The sequence below is a fragment of the Sceloporus occidentalis genome, unplaced genomic scaffold, assembly GCF_023333645.1.
Source record: "Sceloporus occidentalis isolate IW3139 unplaced genomic scaffold, rSceOcc1.0.p SCAF_178, whole genome shotgun sequence".
NCBI lineage: Eukaryota > Metazoa > Chordata > Lepidosauria > Squamata > Phrynosomatidae > Sceloporus > Sceloporus occidentalis.
This window is the reverse complement of record NW_028317158.1, coordinates 1,755,795-1,781,541: the sequence shown is the minus strand read 5'-3', so window position 1 is coordinate 1,781,541 and position 25,747 is coordinate 1,755,795. Positions and strand designations below refer to the sequence as shown.

The following is a 25,747-nucleotide window of genomic DNA, read 5'->3' as shown; positions in this document are numbered from 1 at the left end:
CGATCAAACACATCCATTATTAATTTTTCATTTTATTGTGATTATAACATTTTTTTTCTTGCCTTTATTATAACTGACTTTTTCCCGGTACTTTGTCAACAGTTCCCCCGTTAACAGCTTGTTAATATTTGACCCAAATGAATGCGAGACAAAGACCATCATTCCACCGCCGGGGCGGCGTTATGAAATTTTCAGCTTGATTCAGCCAAAATTAGGTAATAGATAAATAAACCGTCTGGCGCAGCCTATTTATTGTGCGGCTGAGTGGGGCAACCTTTAACTTGTATACGAGTTCTTATCTGAGTTGGCTCAGCTGTTGACATGCATTCTCCATCATGAGCGCGGAGGGAGATTGGTTGTTTAGCAGAGCATCATGGGAGTTGTAGTTCAGCAGCCAACAGACTCGTAATCATGGCCATCTCCATGTCTGCCAGGGTAGGTCACGCTGTTTTGAAAATGATACAATAATAATGACAGAGAATGCTGCGAAGGGGTAAATCCGTCACTTGGCCTCTAAAGACAAAGGGGTTAATTCACTAAAGTAGAAGTTTTCAGGGGAGCTGCAGTTTCTCCCTGATTTTCAACCCCGGTGAGCTTCTGCTGCAGGGAGAGCTTGGATGGTCCTGTAAAATGTATAGTTAACTTTACCCTATAGAAGCTAAGACTGGTGGCAGCCTGTGGCAAGGCCAGCATTATCTACTCCATTTCCCTTCTCCTCTCCCCAGCCGGGTCTTTGAAATGTAGGATTTTGATAAAGTAAAGCATGCGCTGCAGGGTATTTTGTTTTATTCGTTTGAGAAAATCGGTAAAGACAAACGTTCAGATAATTTTTTTTTTTTTGTTTGTTTTTTTTATTTGCAATAGTATGCATTAAGGAATGTTTCTTCCCTTCCTATTTGGGGGGAAAAAAAGGATCATTGTCAGTTTTCTACAACTACAAAAGTATGTTTAAATAATGAATCAAATTCTGCCTTTTTTCATGTTTGCTCCTGTACCATGTGAAGTTGTTTTTGTTTTGTTTTTTGTGTTTGTTTTGTAATTTAGTATTACCTTTTTTTTGTTAGAAAAAAAAAGAAAAAACAATAAGTCAAGTGTAGAAAGCTAGTAAATATTGTTTCGGTTAAAAAAAAAAAAAAAAAAAAGCATTAGAGAGGATGACTTTTTGAATTTTTATTTTATCGTGATATCTGTTAAACTGCTAGTCGGCGAACATAATGCTCTTTCTTCCAAACCTTGTGGGATTAGAGTCTCTTACTTTCTTTCTTTCTGAATTAATGTTTCACATTTGAAAGTCGTTCCCTGCAAAAACTCCCAAATGCGTAGCCTTTCCTTTTTTTTTTTTTTTTTTTTTATTGTCCTCGCGTACAATACTGTTTGGATGGCATTGAATTCTCCGAGGTACCGAGTACGACCGTTGCCAGGCAGGACTAAGAGATTACATTATCGAGACGGACTCTCTCAGTAGGAAAGAATTGGAGGAGGTGGGGGGGCTCTCTGCTCTTTTACAGCCGAAACCCGGGATGAAACTTCTTAAAGGCGAATGCCCACCACACTTCTATATCTTCCGTTATTGTACTATGGCTATGCGGAATATATATATATAATATATATATATATAATATATATAACTGGGACACCCCTGCAAAACTTTCTGGAAGCTTCCTGCTCCCAAAGCCGCTTCTCGCGCATTAAAGGGAACTCGACTAACTAGATAATGCCGCCAGAAAAAAAATTGGTGTGTTTCCCTTTAAAAGCAAAATACTGATTAACTTTAAATGTCTTCTGTAAACTGGGAAGAAAAAACACCTAGGAATAGACTGTTTATTGGAAGAGAAACGCTTTGAAAAGTAGAAAGAACGGCACAAAGTATTGCGTTTCCTTTTTGGTCGCGGCGAGCGTTTGCTGAAATGCGTCTTTATAATCCACGGAGAAATTCACCGGGTGGGAGATTTCTTAAAACTCTGCGCTTTTACGTCCTCGGGTCTCCGATTATCGCCGAGAAGAAACGCAAGACTGATTTTTGTAATTCAGATTTTGCTGCTGAAAGTTTAGGAATTTTGATTGACGCCTGCATTTGAGCAAAATTTTATTTTTTACATTTTTTTTTTTGGAGGGCAGAATTTTTAAATAGGCAGGAATTTTAGCGATCTGATTTTCTGGTTTGATGTAATAGATTTCTGATTGGTGGGTGTGGTGGTCTAGCAGCATTTTGATTTGATGGCAGCCTGGTAAATGAGCCCAATAACTGGCCAGTATATTTTGTATTTATTATTATTATTTATTATTTTTTTTTAGATTTTTTTTAATGTAAGAAGTGTTGGATGAGGAGTTGAAAATTTATGTTCTTGACTCCCTTCCGATTTTTTTTTTCAAAAATTAAATAAATCCAAAAGCAATATTTCCATACATATTTATTATTTTTGAAAAATACTTTCTATATGGTGGTACGCAGAAGAAACGTCGCCCTAACGTGTAAATGTCCTCGGTAATCATGCAGCCCTCCGTTGGGTATCGAGTCTCTCGCGCGCTCAATTCCGGATTATCCGCAGCCTTTCCCCCCCCCCCTCTCTGCGCATGAACAGTCAATTGTGTCCAAAGCGTCTCCTCCCTGCGAATGTTTATATAGCCGTGAACACCCGTCTAACCTCTCTCAGCTTATGTGTGTCTTATAAAGAATAAAACAATAGAATCCCCTGAACAGAAAAACTGTCTAGAAACATGTAAAACAAAGCTGTTCTTTCTCAAGAGTTCTTTTTTTTTTTCTTTTTTTAAACAGTTTTTTTATGCAAATGTTGCCACTTGTGGTTTAAGGGGGCTTAAAGTGGGTCTACGATTTTTCTTCCTATATTCCATCTTTTGCAAGTTTTTTTTTTACACTAAATAAAGTTAAGTAAATGTGTTTGCAGATTAAAATAAGCAATATGTGTGTATTAAAATTAGTGATTATTCTTCCCTCATTGAGTTATCTCTCCCTATATTAAGTTGCTGATTGTTGTTGATTGGTTCGGGCAGCCTTTGTAAGAATTGGGGGAGGGGAGAGGAAATTGGTTGAATGTCCTGCCGCGTTAAGTTGTTAAGACACAGATCTCAGCCTCCATGACGGTCCGCCTTTAAGAAACAGAGCTGACCCTTCTGTATGAAAATTAGCCAAAAATGCTGTGTTTTTTTTTAAATTTTATTTTTACTTTTTTTTTTCTTTTTTATTCTGTATAAATCCTTTTCTTTATTGATGAGAATGCTCTAGAAACCCAACCTTTTAAATGGCTTCGCGCATTAGCAATCCATTGATTTCCGCGGCCCTTATTGGCCGTCTCTTTGATGCATTTTCATTATGCGCGGCGGTAAATAACCTCTGTAAATCAGGCGGAAAGGACTTGATTTATTTTAAAATCAAGTTTGGCTTTTTTGACTTTGAGGCTAAGTAACTTTCCGGTGTTACGGGCGCCGCGCGTCTGACTCCGATGGCTTTATTCCGAGTACGCAAAGTTCTCTTTAGCCGTTCTTGCAGGATATGGCCGGTAATATCTTTTTGGGCCCCTGCCACCTAAACAGTGTTTACAGTTTAAACTTTCACTTGCAGCGTTAGAAACAAATGTGTGCATTAACACCGAGCTTACCAAAACACCAGGCCTTCAACTCTTTCACGTGGACTCATGTTTCATGTACATTTAAAAGACCAAAACTTTTTGTTTTATTTGGACTATATTATATATTGCCTTTTTTTTACTCTAGGAGATTGGATACGGTTTCTCACCAGGAGAAGCCATATTGGGGGGGGGGGGGAACAATTTCTGAGTACCATAATGTAGCTTAATGCAGGGATATTCTTGTTTGATGCCAAACAGAAACACCACAGTGAGATGATTCTTTATGGCAATGCTAATGAAGTCTTGTTTATGCAAATTAAATCTTGTTTATGCTAATGAAGTCTTGTTTATGCTAATGAAGTCTTGATTGTCCCAAGATAAGACCTAAACCAAAAAAAAAAAAGCCCCCATACAGCGATTATAAACATTGTAGGTATTTTGTGAAAACCTGTCGAGACAGAAAATGACACTTTTTTTGTAACATTTGTTTATACGCGATTCTCATATTTTGGGAGTTCCGCCTTAACTGGAGAAGTGTCATTCTAAATACTTTGGCAGACAAAAGATTAATCGTTCGCGTAAAAATGTTTCCAGGAAATGCTCTGCCCACCCTTTCAGCCCACGAATCATTAGGAAACAAATTACAGTCTGCTCGTTAGCGGAGTCGGAACTCATTGACTTGCCCGTGCTCGTGAATGACTTGTTCCTGACATTCGTTCCCGGGAGAAAGGAAGCAACAAAAATGGGCTCCGTTTGCCTCGTTTTGAGCGTCGCGGCCCGAGGTAGAAGCCGGTGGCTTTCTCCCTAACGTTAAGAATCCTCCTTACTTTATAAATAGTAACAAAGTAATCTAGGTCTTGCCGATCGGATTTCTCATTGGATCGAGAAGCTCTAAAATATTACTGTTTATTCTATCTATTTATAGCCCTGTATGTTCTGCTTTTTTTATCTGGTGTATCTGATAGAACCCCCTCTCTCGGCGGTGGATTCCATACCTTTACTGCCCTCACCGTAAAGAATCCCTTCCTTTGTTGTGGATGAAATCTCCGCTCTTCCCGTCTCAGAGGGCGACCTCTCGTTCTTTGTTCGTTTCTGTTAATGAAGAGCTCTTTATGTCGGCCCCGCACATATTTCTACAGCTTTATAATATCCCTTCTAAGACGCCGTGTTTCTAGCGTATATAGAGGCTTTTTTTTTTTGGTCTTTATTCATAAATCCATATAAAAATGTCTTACATTCTACAATTACTCTCCTGTCCCCCCTTCTTCCTTCTCTATACTAATTGGCTGTGATGAGCGGCTCGCATGTATATCAGATACCCGTGTAGCTGGCACTCTAACATTAGATACGTTACAGACAATCCGGGTTCGGGAGTCCAGCCACATATCCCCCCTAAAATATATTTCTGTAACGTCATGGGTCTGGGGGGGCAGCCTTCCCCGGGGAACACGTACATGTTTAGAACACACAAGGCTTCCATTAAATACACGCTAAGGCTCTGTTTGGTCTGTGACCGATCTGCAGCTTCTCTGCGAGAATTCCATCAAAGTAAAAGAAGGGTCAGGCAGAGAGCCATCCTTGTGCGCATTTTGTATTTTCTATATATTCCTATAATTATTTAACCCCTTTTTATTACCTACCCTATGATATGTTGTGTTCATCACCTGCGCGTGTGATCTGCATGTATGTTGGATACATATTATAGAGGATCTCTCTAGAACTTGAATATTAAATATATATTTCTTTCTCTTATTCCGCAGCCGCGTGTTTCTGGGATTAACGTATCTCTTTTCAGTGTCTCCGACAATTTTGTGCATGCGTTGACTGTCTCTTTGCCGGACGACCCTTGATTTGTGCCAGAAAATCGGTAGAAATCAGATTTTTACTTAGCAGCGTTATAGAAAACAATTTGATTCCGAGCTAGACGTAGCTGAAACTTAAGACAGCTGGTAACCACGTAACGTGCGATAGCCGGCCGACGGCACAGAATTACAATGCGGATCTTTTAAAGAGGACTAATGTGGGGACGGCCCCGACGGCCCTGACATGGTCCGACCTCATAGGGGCAAGGAAATATTTCTTTTTTTGTTATTGAGTCATTCATAGCTTTTTAAAATCTTTTAACGCTGGCCAACGATGAGTTATAGGGAAGGTGAAACGCGTCGGCTCTCCAGTTTCATTTTGCATTCTGAATGTCCGACCTCTGGAAGTTTTCTTCCTGAAGAAGCCGGTGAAGTCATTGAGAATGATGAGAAATCTTGAAGTCTGGGTGTTGCCTACATATTCCTGGATTAGTAAATAAACCCCAGAGATTCAAGCCTATTCAATTGGGGTCTCCTGTTTTTTTTTCCTCTAAGACCCATTTCAATTGCCGCTGACCGACGCATGTAAAGTGCTGCCCCCTGCAGGACGCGGGGTGTATAACATCACGGAAGGGAATTTCTCGGTTATACATCCCACATACTGCAGGGGGCAGCGCATTACATGCGTCGGTCAGCTATGTATATGTCTTGGCAAGTGGCTGATGTAGTCATCCTTTGCCAATGGGGACTAACCGGCTGGGCTTTCAGTAATAATGTAACTTTTTTTTAAATTAATTTATGTTAATAAAACTTTTTTTTACGGTAACATTTTTTTTATTATTATAAAAATTTTTTTTATCAGATTCCAGCTCTGGCTGACGTTGGCATGGGGCAGGGATAAACGAGTATAGTTTTCTGGGTAGGGGGTAGTTTTTGTTATTTCGCTGGGCTTGATCATGCGCGGCTGGCGGCCTCCGAGCTGCATTGCATGCGTTGGGCTTTCTCGGGTCAAGACCATTGAAGCCTGATTCATCTGGAACTGGACTTTGTCCGGAGAATAAACATTGACAGTGCTTGTTTTCTGGTCACCGGACAAAGCGCAGTTGAGTCAGCAAGTTCGCAGCCGTTCAGCTGGACCCCTTCGCTGCCGCATGGGCACCGCCGGCTGAATTCGCAAGCTTCGCACAGCGATCTACCCTTTCTAGACTTTTATATTCCAGAGAACAAAATACTCGCCGACGTTCCAAGAGCAATAATCGTTTAACCCCTTCCCCTCCTCGACTCTTATCTAGCCCATTGAGTATGTAACGCTTTGGAGAACAAGTGGTTAAAACTACCACCTGCCGTGTATTAAAGAATATTGCTGCCCCCATCCCCTCGCGCCTCCACCTTGGCATCGCCATCCTGCGGTTTGAAACCTCCAGTATTGTATTTTGTAAAAATAATTTATATGCATTCTACCAATTAGAAAAAAATGGGGGGGGTGCTCCCCTCCCCCTCCTCTGTGCTCCGCCACCGATAGGCGCTTGAAATGAATGGGAGGGCTTTCTGCAGATGCAATCAGGGGGTCTTGTTAGACCCCCCAAAGCGTTTGCTGAGCTGTATATCATGTTTTAAGAGATGTGGCTGGAGGGTGGGGAAAGGGGCTAATGCGTATGGGGGATTCTGCATTTGGAATGAGTACCAATTTAAAGGGAACTCTCAGCCATCATATGCCGGACGCTTCTGTCTTGGTTGGCCACCTGGCAAACCTGGCGAGGGTCACTCACGTTGGCTGCCACTCACGCAACAGATCCGATGCATTAATGCGCAGCTGCTGGCCTTAAAGCTGCAGAGCTTTTTTTTTTTTTTCCTCTCGTCCGGCCCTCGTCCGGAGTCGGCTGTGGGCGATGTAACTCGAGACTGAAGACTCCAGTTTTTTTTAACTTCAATAATTAAAGAATGCATGAAAATGTCTTCCCGGCCCTTTCGATGCGCGGCTCCCGGGGGCTGCGGATTTCGGGGGCCGAGCCGCTCACGCTTGATTGCGTTTAATTGATCTCTGCAGTTCTGCAATTCTAAGCGTTTCCATTTTTTCCCCTCCGCTCTATACAATTGCCAAAGAATTGGCTCTGCAGCGATCGATGCGAGCGCCCGCACTAATTATACGACCTCACGTCGGGGCGAGTGATTCGGAATAATGTCACACACACACGACCTGACGTCTGGAGCGGAGCTGATTTATTTGGGGTGGATAAAGAACAAACCCGTTCCCAAATGTTAATATTTTGGAACGTTCGCAAGGTCTACGCCCCGACAGACTGTTAAATTATTCCTCCCCGGCTGGCGGACTATATAAGGGCAAAACAGCCATAAACATGGATGCTTTGGTCGGAGCCACCGCTGAAAAAAATATCTTTTTAATGTTAAACACCTGTGGATCTCATACTCGCTCCTTCTGCTTTGAACTATAAATGCAGAACTAAGGACAGCATATATATATTTAAAAATGTAATGATGTTTCGCTTTACTGAGAGGGTGGTAGATAAGTGGAGCAGCCTCCTAGCAGAAGAGGTAGAGGTTAGTACAGTGAGGGTATTAAACATGCATGGGATAGACATACGGCTCCTGAATCTAAGGCGAGACCAACGACTGATTAAGGTTTGAGACTTTACAGCAGGAGAATCGGGCGACTAGACGGGGGCCGGATGGGGCCGATCCGCAGGAAAATTCTTTTTTTCAAAAAAATTTTTTTAGAAAGTTGGGCGGTTTGCACCGGGGCAAATGGCTCAATTATATCCTTCTTGCCCCTTCCCGTCCCAAAACACCTCTCCCCGGAATTTACAGCACTTTATGGATTTCTTGGAAGTTTGTGAGTCCTCCTGGGAATCCTGTCTGCTGTGATGCAATCAATAACCCTTTAACTGCCTCTGCGGTGACAGGGAGGTCACATCGAGCACTGGAACAAAAGCACTGCACTTGGTGAGACAATAAGGGGTTAACATTCCAAGTGCAGTTACTTTGTTCCTGTTGTAGTCCAGACAGAATCTGCTACTTTGTACTTCATCCACTAAAACTATATATATATATATACACAATGTCATAAAAAACAAAGGATTGCAGAGATTGCGGTGATGACTTTTTTTATTGGACTAACAAATAAATAAATATATATAATAAAAGTATAAAAAAAATATATATAATTGTATTAATTTCCGAAGACATCAGAAAAAGAAAAGTGGAAGTTTTATTAAAAAAAAAAAATATATATTTTAAAGGGAAGCCAAATTAACAAAAGCCACAAAATTACAGAAATTGCTTTCTGGTTTCTAATTTTTTTTGTATATTTTTCAATTACAGAAATATATTGTATACTTTTTATTTTTTTTTATTATATATTTAATACATATAAATATTATATACATTTTATGTATTATACGCACTGTAATTTGCTTAATGGCCTATGTGTGAACGCCACGAGATTCCTGCTGATTGGTGAATAATTTATGGGATTTCACCCCGTGAATTATTTACTGTTTAGTAAATCTAGATCAATGTTTAATTAATTATGGCAAATTAGACTTTGAGATTTCAGGCGTGCGTCTCTCTAGCTTTCTCCTTCAATTAGTCCCCCCCCCCCCCCCCCCCCGTCATCCGTAAAAGCCCGTAGGCGTTCTGGTCCAATTCACAAAGTCCGACAAAGTGGAAAAATGTGCATGAAATGAAAGGGTTACAATATTTAAAGAGGCAGTAATGGGCACCTGCGCTTCCTGTCACCCCCTTTAAAGAAGAATGTATTGTCCCAAAACTGTAAAAAAAATAAAAAAATAAAAAAAGTAAAATCTGCCGCTGCATCCTCCGTAGTCCGCACTGATTGGCTGCTTGAAAGTCAATCAATGGCAGAAACGTGGTCCCATTGAAATTAATGGGAGCGTTTTCAGCTCGGGCACGCAAGTAATAAATACAGAGTAATAAAAAGAGTAATAATCATACTAGCAACAATAATAATATTATAATAATAGCAATAATAATAATAGTAGTAATAATAATAATAATAGTATTTGTAATAGTTATTATAATAGTAATAGTGTTGCGCAGTAAGGCCGTCCTTTGCCAATTGAGTCAGACTTTGGTTATCTCTGCTTGTTTCTAATATGATTGTGTGTTTTGAGCTCAGATGTGATACTTAATGCTTTATATAAAAAGAAAAAGAATAGGGCTGAATGGTGGGAGTGCCCCTTTAAGTAGCCCCCCTTGTGTTGGTCTACGGACCCCCTGCTGAGGATGCGGGAATGATGAAAGTCTAAGTGATGTTGCTAAAATGTATTATTTTCTTCTATTAGAAAGTACTGTGTTCAACACTTTAGGCATTATTATATATTTTATTTATCATTATTAGTATTGGTATTATTATTTATTATATATTTTATTTATTATTATTGGAGATGGGGCCCCTTTTTTATTTTTACTTTAAAAAACCTACATCTGCCCCGGAGTGAGGCTCTTTACTCCTTTTAGGAAAATCCTAGAAGTTATTTCGTGGATTAAAAGCCAAAAATCCCCATTCATCCAAATTCTCTTATTATACTGAATATATGAGTAAGGAGGAGAATACTCTTACTAACAGGCGCAAGAGCTCCCCCTGCAGGATAAAAGTACAGGAGAGGCCAGAATCTAACGCTTACTTGTAATTTTAAGGAAGTTTTACTTTCCTGAGAGGGTGGAAGATAAGTGGAACAGCCTCCCAGCAAAAGTGGTAGAGGGTAATACAGTGAGGGCATTGAACATGCATGGGATAGACATACGGCTCCTGAATCTAAGACGAGACCAACGACTGATTAAGGTTGGAGTCTTTACAGCAGGAGAAACGGCCAACTAGATGGGCCAGGTTGCAACACCGTTTAGTGAATCGAGCCCTACCATCTTGTGAAATGCTTTGTGCTCGGCATATAGAATATTTAGCATCCCTATACGCTGTATATAGAACTCCGCTTGCCGTGGAGTCTCTGGGCCCCGCGTGGCCCCCGGAGAGAGACCCCCCCGAGGCAGTGATTGTGTGTTTCTTCCTGCGCTGTAATTACCGCTCTGGCCTCGTTTGAACCTCGGTGTTCGCTGCGGCGCGTTATGGGCGATCAGCGTGAGTCGGAGATGATATTCCTGCCTCGTACATCATCTGCAGCCGGCGTTTGGATTTGAAATCTCTAATGAAGTGTAGAAAGAGGTGCCTTGGGGACACGGTGACGGAGAGACCTCCGTGACGTAGCTAATGAGCTATAACCAGCGTGTGGGGGGGAGAGAGAGCTTTGAAAGGGGGGGGGGGGATAAATTGCAGATCTCTGGCGGTTGCAATAACAAACGCATCGATTTAAGGTTCTGGCTGAGAGTGATGATGATTGTTGTGTAACGGTTACCCGGCCCTGGGGTAAATCTCGAGCATGCCCGTTCTAGGCTTATTTCTCGCCTAAATACCCTTCCTTTTAAACCGGCCCTCCATGGCCGACCCCTTAGTCTGGGCTGGTCCTCTCTGCTGCCCCTCACGCACCCACCGTTACCCCCAACCAGACCGGATCTGCCCTTTCCCGCCGTCCACCTTAGTCACGCACAACAGCTGTGGCCCCCTGTGAAGCTGCCCCCCCTAGTTATCTGCCCCCCCTAGTTATCTGCCCCTCTGTGTGCTGTCCCTGGCAATGCAGTAAGAAAAAGCCCTGTTGTGTTTCTTTAACATTTAAAAATCTATTTTTTTATTTTTTTTTTGCATGTTTTTTTGTTAGTCGTAAAATCTTATTAAATTCAGAAAAAAAAAAACCTTTTTGAAGAATTCGTTTGCCGTTTTTAGAATTTCCGGCTTCGATCAAACGGGTAAAAAAAAAAGCAATTCACAGCATTGCACGGAAACGTCTTAAATTAAAAATAGCTCGTCTCTCGGCGCTTTGTAGAAGTAGTATAACAAGGAGCAGAGCCCCGGGGGGTTGGTCGGACGGCTCGATATTCCAGAGGCTATTCTTGGATCTCTGGCTTCTATTTCGGCCCCCGGGGTTGACATGATATTTTTAGCATCGGCGGGGGGGGGGGGGTGCTATTTCCGGCGAGCCAGCGGCTGCCTCGCTCTCTCTTTTTAGCTCGTCTCTCGTGATCCCTTTCGCGGGATATCTGCTCGGCTCTCGTGAAAGCGGCTGAGAGGCGGAGGTTGGCGTCTTGGTCTCTTTCTCCACTTCACTCGCAGCCTTGAAGTGCCGGCTTTCTATCGTTTTAAAAACCCTTAAGGGATTGTTAACGGCGTTTGTGAGCAGCGCGTACTTTGTAAAAATCTCGTTTTATTTTGGAGAAACGGGAGAGACGGCGGGATCTCCATACCTACAGCTTGCGGGAGAGGGGGGGAGAGAGGAGGGGGAGAGAGACATTTAAATATATATATAAAAGGATTTAACAAAGTACAGGAGGGGAGTTTAGTTCTAGATAAATGTTATAATGGGTCGTCAGATTCTGACATGGAATATAAGGAAGTTTCTCTTTACTGCGAGGGTGGTGGATAAGTGGAACAGCCTCCCAGCAGAAGTGGTAGAGGGTAATACAGTGAGGGAATTACACATGCATGGGATAGGCATACGGCTCCTGAATCTAAGACGAGGCCAACGACTGGTTAAGGTTTGAGTCTTTACAGCAGGAGAAACGGGCAGACATTAGACGGGCCAGCAGGGGCCGATCTGCCAGCAGATTCTGCTTTTTTGTCCAAGTCGGTTATTTGTCTTCGTGACTCGATGTCTGGGATAATGTCCTGATTTTCAGAATAAATCCATTCGTATAGATAAAAAGGGGCAAGTAAGTTGGCTTCATGGTAAATACGGACGGGGCATACAGAGGGGTTGGCGATATTTATACCCCTGCTGGATGTTCCATAGCACCCAGCCTGCATTAAGGGGTTAAAGTGCAACATTTTTTTTTCTCCAGGAAAGGTAATTTGTTTAAAGGGACACTCCAGCCATCGTATACTGTAATGCATATGGAGCCGCGCGGCCCCTTTACCGTCTGCTGGTGACCCTGCTGGATATGGCATCATAATAGGTTTCCAAACTGAAATGAATTGTTTGTTATTGGAAGGTGGGCTGTTGGTCCCGCCCCCGAGGAGCACTCTCTAACTCCTGTTTATTGTTCTCGCTCAGGCTCAGGGCACAATGATGCCGAAACCAGGGAATGCGTCTACTACAACGCGAACTGGGAGATCGAGAAAACCAACCAAAGCGGCGTGGAAAAATGCGAAGGCGAGAAGGACAAACGGCTTCACTGCTACGCTTCGTGGAGGAATAATTCCGGCTTCATAGAGCTCGTGAAGAAGGGATGCTGGCTGGATGATTTCAACTGCTATGACAGGTAATTCCCAAAGCAAACACGCGCAGGGTTATGAGAGGGGAAGGAAATCCAGAGCGAGCATGCGCGTCTCCGAAAGGAGGTTTCCCTTCCAAAACTACTTTTCTAGTGATAATGAGGTCTTACATAACAAGTCTTTCCTTTTCTTTCTTTCCCGTCTCGCTATGGGTCTCTCTCTCTCTCTCTCTCTCTCGCTTTGTGTCTCTCTCTCTCTCGCGCTTTGTCTCTCTCTCTCTCGCGCTTTGTCTCTCTCGCTTTGTGTCTCTCTCTCTCTCTCTCTCTCTCTCTCTCTCTCGCTTTGTGTCTCTCTCTCTCTCTCTCTCGCTTTGTGTCTCTCTCTCTCTCTCTCTCTCTCTCGCTTTGTGTCTCTCTCTCTCTCGCTTTGTGTGTCTCTCTCCCTCTCTCTCTCTCTCGCTTTGTGACTCTCTCTCGCTTTGTGACTCTCTCTCGCTTTGTGACTCTCTCTCGCTTTGTGACTCTCTCTCGCTTTGTGACTCTCTCTCGCTTTGTGTCTCTCTCTCTCTGGCTTTGTGTCTCTCTCTCTCGCTTTGTGTCTCTCTCTCTCTCGCTTTGTGTCTCTCTCTCTCTGGCTTTGTGTCTCTCTCTCTCTCTCGCTTTGTGTCTCTCTCTCTCTCTCTCTCTCTCTCTCTCGCTTTGTGTCTCTCTCTCTCTCTCTCTCTCGCTTTGTGTCTCTCTCTCTCTCTATTTGGTAGTATGGGCAGACATCCCCGATCTACTAAACACCCCGACTCCTTATCATACTGCCTGTGGGGAACAATAGAATGGCTCAGTCTTAATCACCCAGTCGGACTCTCTGACTAATGAAAGTCTATGGAGGAACGGACTTCATTAGCATCGCCATAAAGCATCAGCTCAGTGTGGTGTTTGATAAAGGGAGTTTATTGGGACAAAATGAGGTAAAAACAGGTTTTTTTCTGGCTCCGCTCCCGCTTGTCATACATGGTCTTAGCTCCCTGAGATTGTTTAGGGAGAAAAAAAAATAAAAGCAAGAGAGATTTAAATGAAATAACCGATGATGTAATATTACGTTCTCGCTATTCTTATACACGCCGTGTGAGGCGTATACAGAGATCTCCGTTCTGAAGAGCGCTGAGCTGTCTCGGCTCGGCCGTCCCTCCGGTACTTCGAGGGCCTCCTGACAGTTTCCGGATTCATTTTAATTAACATTCTCTTAATTGAGTAAATTTGCTGTGTTTACACGAAACCTTAATTGATTTAATTACACATTAATACATTTCCCGTTATCAAGAACGTCCCTAATGAATACAGACGACCAAAAAGCCATCGGGCCGAGCCAAACGCTTCGGTCTCTGCTGCGGCTGAGTGCCGGCTGAGCTTGATGTGAGTCATGGTACAGAGACGCAGATGTTACCCTCTCATTGTTTTATCGATCAGTCGGTTTTCATGTCTCTGAGGCTTTGGGCTTTTATTTGTTTTTATTTATTTGGCGTACGAGGCAAATGCAATCCATCACTGCTTGGAGGAGATGCATTCCACCAACTGTGTGCATGCGCAGACACTCTCCACCAGCCAACTCCTCCAGCACTGGGTTATGGCAGTTTTCCAGGGTGTCTTATTGATACCCCTCAACTACCGCTAAAAAAGGACTCTCTATTTCAACTTGAGCGGCTTCCCGCCAGGTACAGCGGGGCAGATACGCTGCCGAATCTATAGAAGTCATTTTTTTTCGGCATGTAAGGAATATAGATTATTATATATTCTTATATATCATTATTATATATACCGGTACATTAGATACATATTATATTATATGTTATATACATTTGATATTCTTATTTTAGGACGCGGCCAATCAGGTTAGGCCGCTTTCCTTCTGTCGGCCGACGCGTCGCGGGTTGTGATTGACCTCCTCCTGCTGCTGCGCGGACAGCCGGTTCGAATTTATACAGCGCTGCTGGATTTGTAGATCTTGCGAAATATATAATGTGATAATTTGCAGATCCGGGGTATAAAAGGCAGCATAACGCCGAAAAAAGTTATTTATTAGCCACGAGCTCTCGCGTAGCGACCCGCCTCCTCCCGTGAAACGCGGGCTCGTTCATAACCCCCAAAAACGGCTTTCCAAAACCTACGATACAAGATCCTCTGACCCGGAAAACCATTATTATTTATTATTATTATTGCTATTTTTATTATGATTATCAGACATTTTTAAAATATTATTATTAATTACATTTTTTTTTGGGGGGGGGGGGGGATTGAAAACCTTATTTATATATATATTTTTTTAACTGTTAAAACATAATATTTCCTAGAATGTTTATATTTGTAGCATTTCATTTATCTTAGATTTTTCCCCCATTTCCATTCGTTCTTTGACCCTTTAGGCAGGAATGTGTGGCGAAAGAAGAGAACCCCCAGGTGTTCTTCTGCTGTTGTGAAGGCAATTACTGCAATGAGAAATTTACCCATTTACCGGAAGGTGAGTTTTTTTTTTTTTTAGGAAATTATTTTTTTTCGGGGGGGAGGGGGGGGATCTTAAATCACAACCTCCTAAAACCCCCCTTTTAGTAAGCTCTGAAAGCATGGTTTCTTGATATGTGCTTGTAACCCTTGGCGCTATATAAAAGGAATAATAGTTACGGGCAGATTTATGGAAATATCTGTAATGTGAGATTTTTTAACCTGTTGAGTGCTGCATAGACTGTAGATCACAAGAGGCTTCATACGGATGGTAACGGCTGCCACAGGCACCCTGATCTCCCATAAAGCGGCAGAGGATCTCCATGCTGTGATATTATATATCTTTATAATATATTATATATTTCCCCAGCTGTAAATGGGGGGGGCTGGCAGAGTACCTGGGAGAAGCGCCTGTTCTCCGGGTCAACACCTGAGACCCCCTGGGGTCTTGACACGCCCCGCTCCCCGCCCATTTCCCCTTTAAGTGGGGGGTGTTTCCCGCGATGTCAGCGGGAACGCCCACTAACGTCAGAAAGTTCCGGTAGCTGTTTGTTCACAAAGCGGGTTCGATTAGAATTCTAAACTAGTCCAAACCCAACAGCCGGACACGCAGCCGCATATCAGCCGTTTGTATCTGAATTAAAGCCTCTTTTTGTGTTGCGATGGAATACGTTATATTTTATAATTATGTAAATTATATGATTTTATTAGAATTATGGGTCACCTTAACGTCTGTCGAATATCTTCCAAAACACAGCGACAATTTTATTAATGTCCCTGACGTTAGAGAATGGGGAGAGTGCTTACCTGATGCAGTCAGACTGTTCTTCCCACCGATTGGTTGCTTCCAACATCCAATCAGTGGCCGTTATGCATTCCGGTTGTAATCAAGGTGTGGGAGCCAATGCGTATAGGGGGGGTTCTGCAGACAAAAGCCCCTTTCTAATTCTGCAAAGTTCCCTATCTTTGTCCCTTTGGGATTTCATAAAATCCTTCATCTTTTTCCCCCTAACAGACCGCGGTTTTGTGCTGCCAATGGTTATAGAACTGGCATAATATTGTTTTTTGTGCCGGGCTATGGGCGTAAAGCCCCCTTTTTAAAAATGTTTTTTTACTTTATTGGCGTTTTGCCAGCTACACAATGCAGGCGAGGCATAAATCAGCGGCCGTGACCCTTTTTATACCCCGCACACGCATTCTCCGCGGAGCGCGCCGGCGCCTGAGACAGAAAATGAGTCAAACTTCATTTTTTTAGCGCATTAAGTCAATAAATAGGCGGGTGAATGTTGCATTTTTAACGACAGATTAAACCCATCCGGGTCTGGATCAGCCGTCTATGTGGTAGAAGGTTTGGGGTAAAGGGGGGTTTATGGGTCATAAAGAGGTTTAAAGGATCCGTCCGCATTCCCTGTTTTTTTGGTCTGAAATGTCACCATTGAATGGCGCGTCGGGACCGTTACACATACATGATGCACAAATACTATAGATATAGAAACATAGGGGCAGATCGGCCCCTTTCCGGCCCGTCTAGTCACTTCCGCATTATAGAGCCTCTCTGTGTGCCTCGTGGTATTTTGGACGGCTGCGATTATTGGCCGATAAATGACTTTTAATCAATAACTCGATTGTTTTTAACGTTCCAAGTAATCTGTCTTCACAGCAGCAAATTATCAAAGTCAAGATTTCTTTTCCATTAAACTTCATTTTCCGTGTAGTAAAGAAGTGAATTTTGAGTCTGTTTGCTAAATTTTTTTTTTATTTATTTTTTTATTAGACTATGGAGCAAGAAAATCATCGGCCAGACCCCGTAAGTAATATATACAAATATTATATACAAAAAAAAAGTGTTTTAAAGTGTAAATAATTGTTTACTAGGTCATTGTAAAAGTAAATTTAAATGAATTCCACCTTCCGCTTGCAGAGGTTTTTCCAAAGGTCGCAGAATAGCAGAACAGAAAGAGTTAATTTAAAAGAAATGTTACTAATTATGTGAAATATTGGGGTTATAAAGTATCGGAAATTCCTAAATCCTGTTATTTGTATAGTTCGAGAAATTGGCAGCTCAGACGCGGGGGGGACCTGTCCAGCCGAATCCATGGTTTTTCCCTCTTCTTTTCTGTAATTTTTGTGGTTTTTTTTGTTTTTTTTGTTTTAAAGGAACGTTTGACCCCAAGCCACAGACGGCTGCCTCGCTGCTCAATATCTTGGTGTATTCTCTTCTTCCCATCGCCGGTCTCTCCATGGCCATTCTCTTGGCTTTCTGGAGGTACCGCCATCGGAAGCCTCCCTATGGGCACGTCGACATTAACGAGGTGAGTGAGTGTTTGCTTCAAACCCGTGAGCCGGAGATCATGACCCGCCATAGAAAAAAATGGAATCTGCCGGCAGATCGGCCCCATTCGGCCCCCGTCTAGTCGCCCGTTTCTCCTGCTGTAAAGACTCAGACCTTAATCAGTCGTTGGTCTCGTCTTAGATTCAGGAGCCGTATGTCTATCCTGCGCATGTTTAATACCCTCGCTGTATTACCCTCTACCGCTTCTGCTGGGAGGCTGATCCATCTACCACTCAGTTATGTAAAACTTCCTTGCATTACATCTAACCTATAGCATCCCAACAGCTCAATCCCAGATCTAAGCAGCTCTGCACACCCGGATTGTCACCGCTCGAGATGTGTATTATTTATGAGCCAGGCTTGGGCCGTAAGGAATTACGGGATTTGTTCCTTAAAAGCGTTGAACGCGCGTCTGCGCTATGCCGGGATGTCCGTAAAACGCCATCCAATTACTGCGCCTTTAATTCCGCCGTGCTAATTGCCAATAAAAGGTTGTTTTGGTTTATATGGAAGCTTTATGACTTTGCTGCAGTAGAGGTTGGCGGGGGGGGGGATGGGCTGGGACTCGGAGCCTTTGTACGCTCGCCAACACTATAAACAGCCTTAATGTACAGATTTCAGGGTTTCTTCATACCCTGAAACACATTAATAAATAGTTTTTTTATTTTTTTTCCCCAAATTGTGAAACGCCATAAACGTCCGTCTTCAAAACCGACGGAGCGGAGAATTTGCCACTTTTGTCTTCTCTGTTTGGTTTCAGATTTTCTATCATGATATAAAATATGTTTACTTATATTCCACTTATACACCAAACATTGATTATATTATATATTATTAATAATAATATTATATTATATATAACATATTTATTAAGTTGATTCCACCTAATAAATATATTATATATATTACTATCACGTCTCACCCCAAGGTGATGCGTTCCTCCAAGGATGTCTTGGAGACCGCTGAGACGCGCTGTTTTGGGGTTATTAGAGGTGATTTTATATTTATGCCGGTGATGTAATGAAAGCCGCGTTCTGTTACAAGAACCAGAGGTTATTGGAATCACTGGCGCTCGTAAAAAGTAGAAATAAAATCAATATTGTGTTACTTTTGACGCAGGACCTCGGCCCCCCGCCTCCCTCTCCTCTGGCTGGGCTGAAGCCTTTGCAGTTGCTGGAAATTAAAGCTCGGGGCCGCTTCGGGTGCGTTTGGAAAGCGAGGCTGATGAACGACTACGTCGCCGTGAAAATCTTCCCCATTCAGGTAAAATTACAGAAAAGACGTCTCTTTTTTCCTGCCGCTGTGAAATGCGTCAGTTCCAATGGCCCTTTATCACTCCCATCACTCCTGTGTTCCAATGGCCCTTTATCACTCCCATCACTCCTGGGTTCCAATGGCCCTTTATCACTCCCATCACTCCTGGGTTCCAATGGCCCTTTATCACTCCCATCACTCCAGGGTTCCAATGGCCCTTTATCACTCCCATCACTCCTGTGTTCCAATGGCCCTTTATCACTCCCATCACTCCTGTGTTCCAATGGCCCTTTATCACTCCCATCACTCCTGGGTTCCAATGGCCCTTTATCACTCCCATCACTCCTGGGTTCCAATGGCCCTTTATCACTCCCATCACTCCAGGGTTCCAATGGCCCTTTATCACTCCCATCACTCCTGGGTTCCAATGGCCCTTTATCACTCCCATCACTCCTGTGTTCCAATAGCCCTTTATCACTCCCATCACTCCTTTGCGTTGTGTTCGCTGATCCATGTTTAAGTGTAAAAGGCTAATTGATGGCTAGAAACCCTTTTTTGTAATTATGTTACAGCCAGAAATGTCCTCGTTTTCCATATAAACAGCTCAGTGACCCCAAACCTTTGAGCTCTGGTGTATGTAATTACTGCAGATCCTCCGGCGAGGTGGCTCTCTCAGTATTTCCTCCCCGTCCTGCCAGTTGTCTTTAGCGTCTTGTCTCTCTCTCACAGGATAAGCAGTCTTGGCAAAGCGAGCGAGAGATCTTCAACACCCCGGGCATGAAGCACGAGAACCTCCTGCACTTCATCGGAGCCGAGAAGCGGGGGTCCAACCTGGAGATGGAGCTCTGGCTGATCACTGCTTTCCACGAAAAGGTACGGCGCGGGGTACGAACCCTCCCCCCGCCATCGGCGAGCGCCCGGACTTTCTTTAATTAGCAGATAAAGTCGTTACTTAATTACAGGGACGCGGATCTGGAAGGTTTTAATATCTGGTTAACCCTATACTAGCCAAACGGTTAAGAGTGTGGAATATCTTTCATGTCTGAGCTGTTTTCATGTAAATTCTTTGAAAAGCCAATCAAAATACTTTATATCGATGTAAATGTTAAGAACGTTAGTTTGCCTTGGAATATTATTCCTCCCCGAACTGGCAGATCGGCCCCCGTCTAGTCTGCCCGCTTCTCCTGCTGTAAAGACTCAAACCTTAATCAGTCGTTGGTCTCGTCTTAGATTCAGGAGCCGTATGCCTGCCCCCCGCATGTTTAATACCCTCACTGTATTACCCTCTACCACTTCTGCTGGGAGGCTGTTCCATTTATCTGCAACTGTCTCGGTAAATTAAAATAAAGCATTGATTTTTTTATTTTTTTTTGTATATACGTAGGGCTCTCTGACGGATTTCCTGAAAGGGAACGTGGTCAGCTGGAACGAGCTGTGCCACATCTCGGAGTCGATGGCTCGCGGCCTCGCGTACCTCCATGAAGACCTGCCGCGCTGCAAAGGGGAAGGACACAAGCCGGCGATCGCTCACAGGTAAGCGGCCGGCGGGTCCGTCTCGATGCGGCGACTCGTAGACAGACTCTGAGAACCTTCTTCGGCTCCCGGGGCGTGAAGGGACTCGCGTGACCTGATTCTGGTGAAACGCGTGCATTCACGTTACAAAACTTAACACGTTAAGCGCCAGGAGGCTGCATGAAGAAGGTTACTTTACTGAAACGAAGCTTATGCCCAAGCCCTGTATTAAAGAAGCGTTGTGCCTATACTGGTCCCAAAATGTTTCAGGCTCCCTCAGACGTAGAATTCTTAATATTTTGGGCAAAGTTAAACCTCGGCGTCAGCTCTTCAGTAAGATTATCTCTTAGAAACTAGTCTTACAGAAGATAAAGGCCATTTTTGTCATCATGAAAAGGGGCTTTTATACATAAAACGGACCTTTTAATGCTGTCTGTAGCGAGAGCCCCTCGGATATGAAATATTCCCGTTTCCAGGCTTATCAGCGACGGTCATTTTTTTTGTCTCCTGGTTACCGGTTTGAATCCAGGCGTATTTTCCGGGCGTTCCGTTTCAGAATCCCATCATTAATTACGGAGCCTAAACAGAGTTCACTAATGGCCAGAGACCCCAAACTTCTAGCCGGTTACTCATTACCAGCGACCGGAGACATTAATCTTTCCTCAGCGCATTCTTGCAGGACATGGGGGGGGGGGGAGAGTGGTTATTTTTCACGCAAACCATCTGCCGGGGGGGTTTTACGCAGAAACAGACTGCATGATTCACAGCAGGGAGAGCGGCCGCTCCTCACCGCAGCATCCCCATTATCCCAAATCCGAACGCCCGTTCACAGCCGCTCTCTAATGGGTTATCGGAGCCGGGATCCAGCTGAGTGAAACAGATTTCCTCCGACTAATGTGCTCTCGCCGGTCGTGTCTGCGACACATGAGACCCTCCTTCCATTGTAGACCTATCTACGGGATTGTGCAAATCACCTGAGCTTAATCCAAAGTACCTTCACCGTTTAGTCGAGCCGTGCCTGATTTGTTGTAACAAAAGAAAAATTAACACATTTGTACACTACTGTTCAAAGGTTTGGGCCATTGGTACACAGGAGTGATGGGAGTGATAAAGGGCCATTGGAACACAGGAGTGATGGGAGTGATAAAGGGCCATTGGAGCACAGGAGTGATGGGAGTGATAAAGGGCCATTGGAACACAGGAGTGATGGGAGTGATAAAAGGCCATTGGAACACAGGAGTGATGGGAGTGATAAAGGGCCATTGGAGCACAGGAGTGATGGGAGTGATAAAGGGCCATTGGAGCACAGGAGTGATGGGAGTGATAAAGGGCCATTGGAACACAGGAGTGATGGGAGTGATAAAGGGCCATTGGAACACAGGAGTGATGGGACTGATAAAGGGCCTCTGTACGCCTATGAAGAGATACCATTAACAATTAGCCATTTCCAGCTACAATAGTTATTTATGACATTAACCCCATCTGCGCTGGATTTCTGATCTATTTCATGCTTTTTTAACGGACAAAATTTGCTTTTCTTTCAAAAACAAGGAAATCTCTCAGTGACCCTAAACTTTTGAAGGAATGTAAGTGTCTTCATAGATCTAGCAAAACTAAAGGTGTTTTTTTTTGTTTTTTTTAGTCTAATTATTCTCTGGACATCAGTATAAAATGTATTATTTTTTATAAATTTGGTGCACTAGGCTTGGTGTTTTTTGTTTTGTTTTTTTTTCATACTTCCACACATTATCTTATGTGTAAAATTTCTCAAGTTTTCCGCAAGTGAACGTTTAAGACAGAATTAAGAAATTGCTAACAAATAACATAAATGACAGTTTTAGCATGAAGTTTTTTTTTTTTTGTAAGAAGTTTTGTGGCCCTTTTTTTTTTTTTTTTTTTACATGTAGTTTGTTTCAAAAGACCGTTCCTTTTGAGTTGCTAATTATTTTATCTCACGAATAGGAAAAGAGCTTTGTTACAGACCCCCCCCCATCCATATGCAGCAGAGACCCCCCCCATGGAAATGTAAAGGGACCACTCAGCTATTGTATTCTTTAACCCCTTAAGGACAATGGGTTGTCCCTAAACCCATTAAAAACAATGCATTGTCATGAAGGGGTTAAAGCACGTCCCTTTAATAATCTTTGCTAAGCAGCTCCTTATACATACGGCGATAGTTATTCATGGAGCTTTATGTTTAGAAAGGGCAGACCTTTGGAAATATGGTAATTAACGATGAAAAGACCTGACATATGGAAATCACGAGTAAAAAATGTCAGCACCTCATCAATTATTCAAAGTAAATAGCCCTGAAATAAACCCAAGAGGCATCGGGCGCGCGCTAAACGCACGGGAAACTAATCATTCTATTTATTTTATTTATTAGGCGGGTTTCTGTAGGACGATTCATACGATATACATTGGTACAGCTGTCCGGCTGACGAGCTGCAACGCCTACGATCCTCAGGCAGATCTGAGGATTATGAGAGCATAAAAAAAAAACTGACTTTATGGGGCGTTATGACGTTTTTCTGCAGCGGTAAAAGCAGAACCTTCGAAATCCACGAAATCCAAAAGAATGCTCTTTCCAACCCGCGTTTCAACTGATTTTTGGGAACAAAAAAAATAAATAAAAAATAATAATAATAATAAAAAATATATATATACCGGTATATAAAAAAAGCGTGCCAAGAAGTCACTTTTTGTTGCGATTTGACCTGGTTTTATGTTCTTTTATTGATACGCACACTGTTCAAAAGTTTGGGGTCACTGAGCTGTTTTCGTGAAAAACAAGGACCTTTCTGACTGCATTTAATTCGTATTTAATGCAGAAATCCGGCGACTTGCACGCTGCGGTGTGTTTCACAGTCCTCCTTTTTTTTTTTTTTTTAGATAAACACTTATTCTTTCTTCTGTTTCTTTTTCTTCGCAGAGATTTTAAAAGTAAAAACGTTTTGCTGCGACACGACTTGACGGCCATTCTCGCAGACTTTGGTTTGGCGGTGCGGTTTGAACCCGGCAAACCCCCGGGAGATACGCACGGGCAGGTGAATATCATATAAATATACCCCGCCGTTCAGCGCTTGAGTATCGGCCGATGCTAGACCCCGGCCCCGCTCCTGCCCCGATGTGGTAACTGGGCTGATTTCGGGAGGTTTAGGGCTTCTCCGGTCCTGTTTTACGGCATTACGTTGTACTTTCCAACACCGCGAATGATAAGACGCCAGGAATCTTGATCCTGCCCCTCGGCCAAATTGTTCAGCTCGGTCGCGTTTTTGACCTTAGCGTTAAGGTAAATAAACCGGTCTTATTTCGGCGACAGAAGCCGCCATGTTCGCCATCGCTTAGACTCAGAAGCAGGCGTTCCTGGTCCGTTTTGCGTTCACAATTCAACGGAACGAGCGAATCTAACGAGCGTCCGGCGGGTCATTTAAGGGGAAATCTGATCTTTTGAAATGTTCTCCCCGTAGGTTGGAACGCGGCGTTATATGGCTCCAGAGGTGCTAGAAGGAGCAATTAACTTCCAGCGAGATTCCTTTCTCAGGATAGACATGTACGCCATGGGGCTGGTCCTCTGGGAGATTGTGTCCAGATGCACGGCCGCGGATGGTGAGTCTTTGGGTCCCCCTAGTGGTTACTGTCGGTAACAACAACAACAACAACAACTACAACAAGAAACTACATAGAAACATTTTATTTGTGAAACAAAAGTTGCAATCCCCTGCTTTTCATATTTACATTTTTATACTTATGACTTCCCGGTATAACGATAAGTCGCCAATTAGCTGCGTGGAATGCGTGATAACCCAAGATCACCTTCCTATTGGACTTTTTTATTTATTATTTTTATATATTTTTATTTATTTTAACAAAACATAATGACATCACACTTTGCATACTTTACTCTACAGTACTTTTGCATGGAAGAAGAACACTCCATAGTTTTCTCATGACGCTATAATATTTGCGATTGATACATCCGCGTTGATTGCCGTTAAGGCGATGCGTTGGCATTCGGATTGCGGAAGGGTTTAGAGAGGAGGGCAAAAAAATAAATAAAAAATGCCCCATTTGTAAAACCTCGTAACGTAGCCGGGAACCTTAAGTGAGAATGAATCTCTCTCTCCCGGAGTCCGTGACGGAGCTCGTGAAAACCCGTATCCAATGTGCCGTGACCCGTCAGCTTCCGCTGGCATTCAGTTCCTGACCTGCGGACTTATTGGATCCGTAGGGGTATTAATTGGAAAGTTTTTTTTTTTAATGAGAGCAATTAAATAAATGGGAACCTGCATCAGAAGACAAATGTTTCTTGTTTCTAATAGTCATAAATAAATTCATCTGAATGGTAGCCGGTGACTCCGCGTGGCCGGGACTTAATGCTTGATCAACGTCCTCTTCCAAATTAAACTTCCCGGCTCCGAGACCTCGTCAGGCTCACAAAATGTATAAATGTCGATCAAACTGTCTCGTTCACGTCTCCAGGCCCTGTTGATGAATACATGCTGCCGTTCGAAGAAGAGATCGGTCAGCATCCGTCTTTAGAAGACCTTCAGGACGTGGTGGTTCACAAGAAAATGCGACCGGTATTTAAGGACCACTGGTTAAAACATCCCGTGAGTTATTCGCCGTTTTTTTATTATACTTTATTCATTTTATTTCTGAATTTGAACGTCGCCCTACAGCAGCTCACAGATGGATGAAGTCGCATCTTTGTTACCGAGATTCTAACCGAAGAGTTGATTCTCTGTTGACTTCAGGTTACATTTTTAAAAGCGATTGTTGAATTTAACCACCCCCCCCCCAACAAATAAAATGTTTCAGGCGCTATAATAATATTCAAATAATTCCAAGTAAATGTAAAGATGCTTTATTCTGTATTATTGTTTAAGGCTCTGGATACCCCCCCCCCCCCCCCATCTGCAGAGAGTTCCGAGGAGGGCTACACAATAGAGATAAAAATGATCAAAGGTCTCAACGTGTCCGTCTTGGAGAGAGAGAAAAGATTTAAATTCATAAAGGAATTAAACAAAGTACAGGAGGGAAGATTATTACAAAGGAGGAGAAACGTTAGAACAAGAGGCCAGAATCTAACACTAGAGGATCAGAGGCTGAGATGCAGTGAAAGGTGTAAATCTACTAAGAGGGTGCTAGATAAATGGAACAGCCTTCCAGCAGAAGTGGTAGAGGGGTAATACAGTGAGGGGATTTAAACATGCATGGGGTAGACCTACGGCTCCTGAAACCCAAATGCTTACTGTGTGCTGTTTTGTTGTCAGGGTTTGGCGCAGCTCTGTGTCACAATCGAAGAATGCTGGGACCACGACGCAGAAGCGAGACTCTCAGCCGGCTGCGTGGAAGAGCGTATTTCACAGATCCGCAAACTAGCGACCGGCACTACCTCGGACTGCCTCGTCTCCATCGTTACTTCTGTCACCAACGTGGACTTACCGCCCAAAGAGTCCAGTATCTGA

The 25,747-nt window shown here is 43.2% G+C and overlaps 1 protein-coding gene across 1 annotated transcript; it reads left to right on the top strand.

Moving 5' to 3' along the window:
* Positions 1 to 411: 411 nt before the first annotated feature.
* LOC149278877 (activin receptor type-2B) lies at positions 412 to 25,747 on the top strand. The gene is made up of 12 exons (XM_089501677.1): positions 412 to 435; positions 12,317 to 12,321; positions 12,467 to 12,736; positions 15,103 to 15,197; positions 17,336 to 17,490; positions 18,630 to 18,773; positions 19,494 to 19,637; positions 20,149 to 20,297; positions 23,209 to 23,323; positions 23,747 to 23,885; positions 24,759 to 24,889; positions 25,553 to 25,747. Exons 1-12 carry the CDS (start codon positions 412 to 414, stop codon positions 25,745 to 25,747), a joined length of 1,566 nt encoding a protein of 521 aa, XP_089357803.1.

Coding starts and splice junctions, on each gene's coding strand:
- LOC149278877 (XM_089501677.1), top strand. CDS start 412: ATGGCCATCTCCATGTCTGCCAGG. Junction 23,324..23,746: donor CGGGAGATACGCACGGGCAG/GTGAATATCATA, acceptor TTCTCCCCGTAG/GTTGGAACGCGGCGTTATAT. Junction 24,890..25,552: donor ACCACTGGTTAAAACATCCC/GTGAGTTATTCG, acceptor TTTTGTTGTCAG/GGTTTGGCGCAGCTCTGTGT.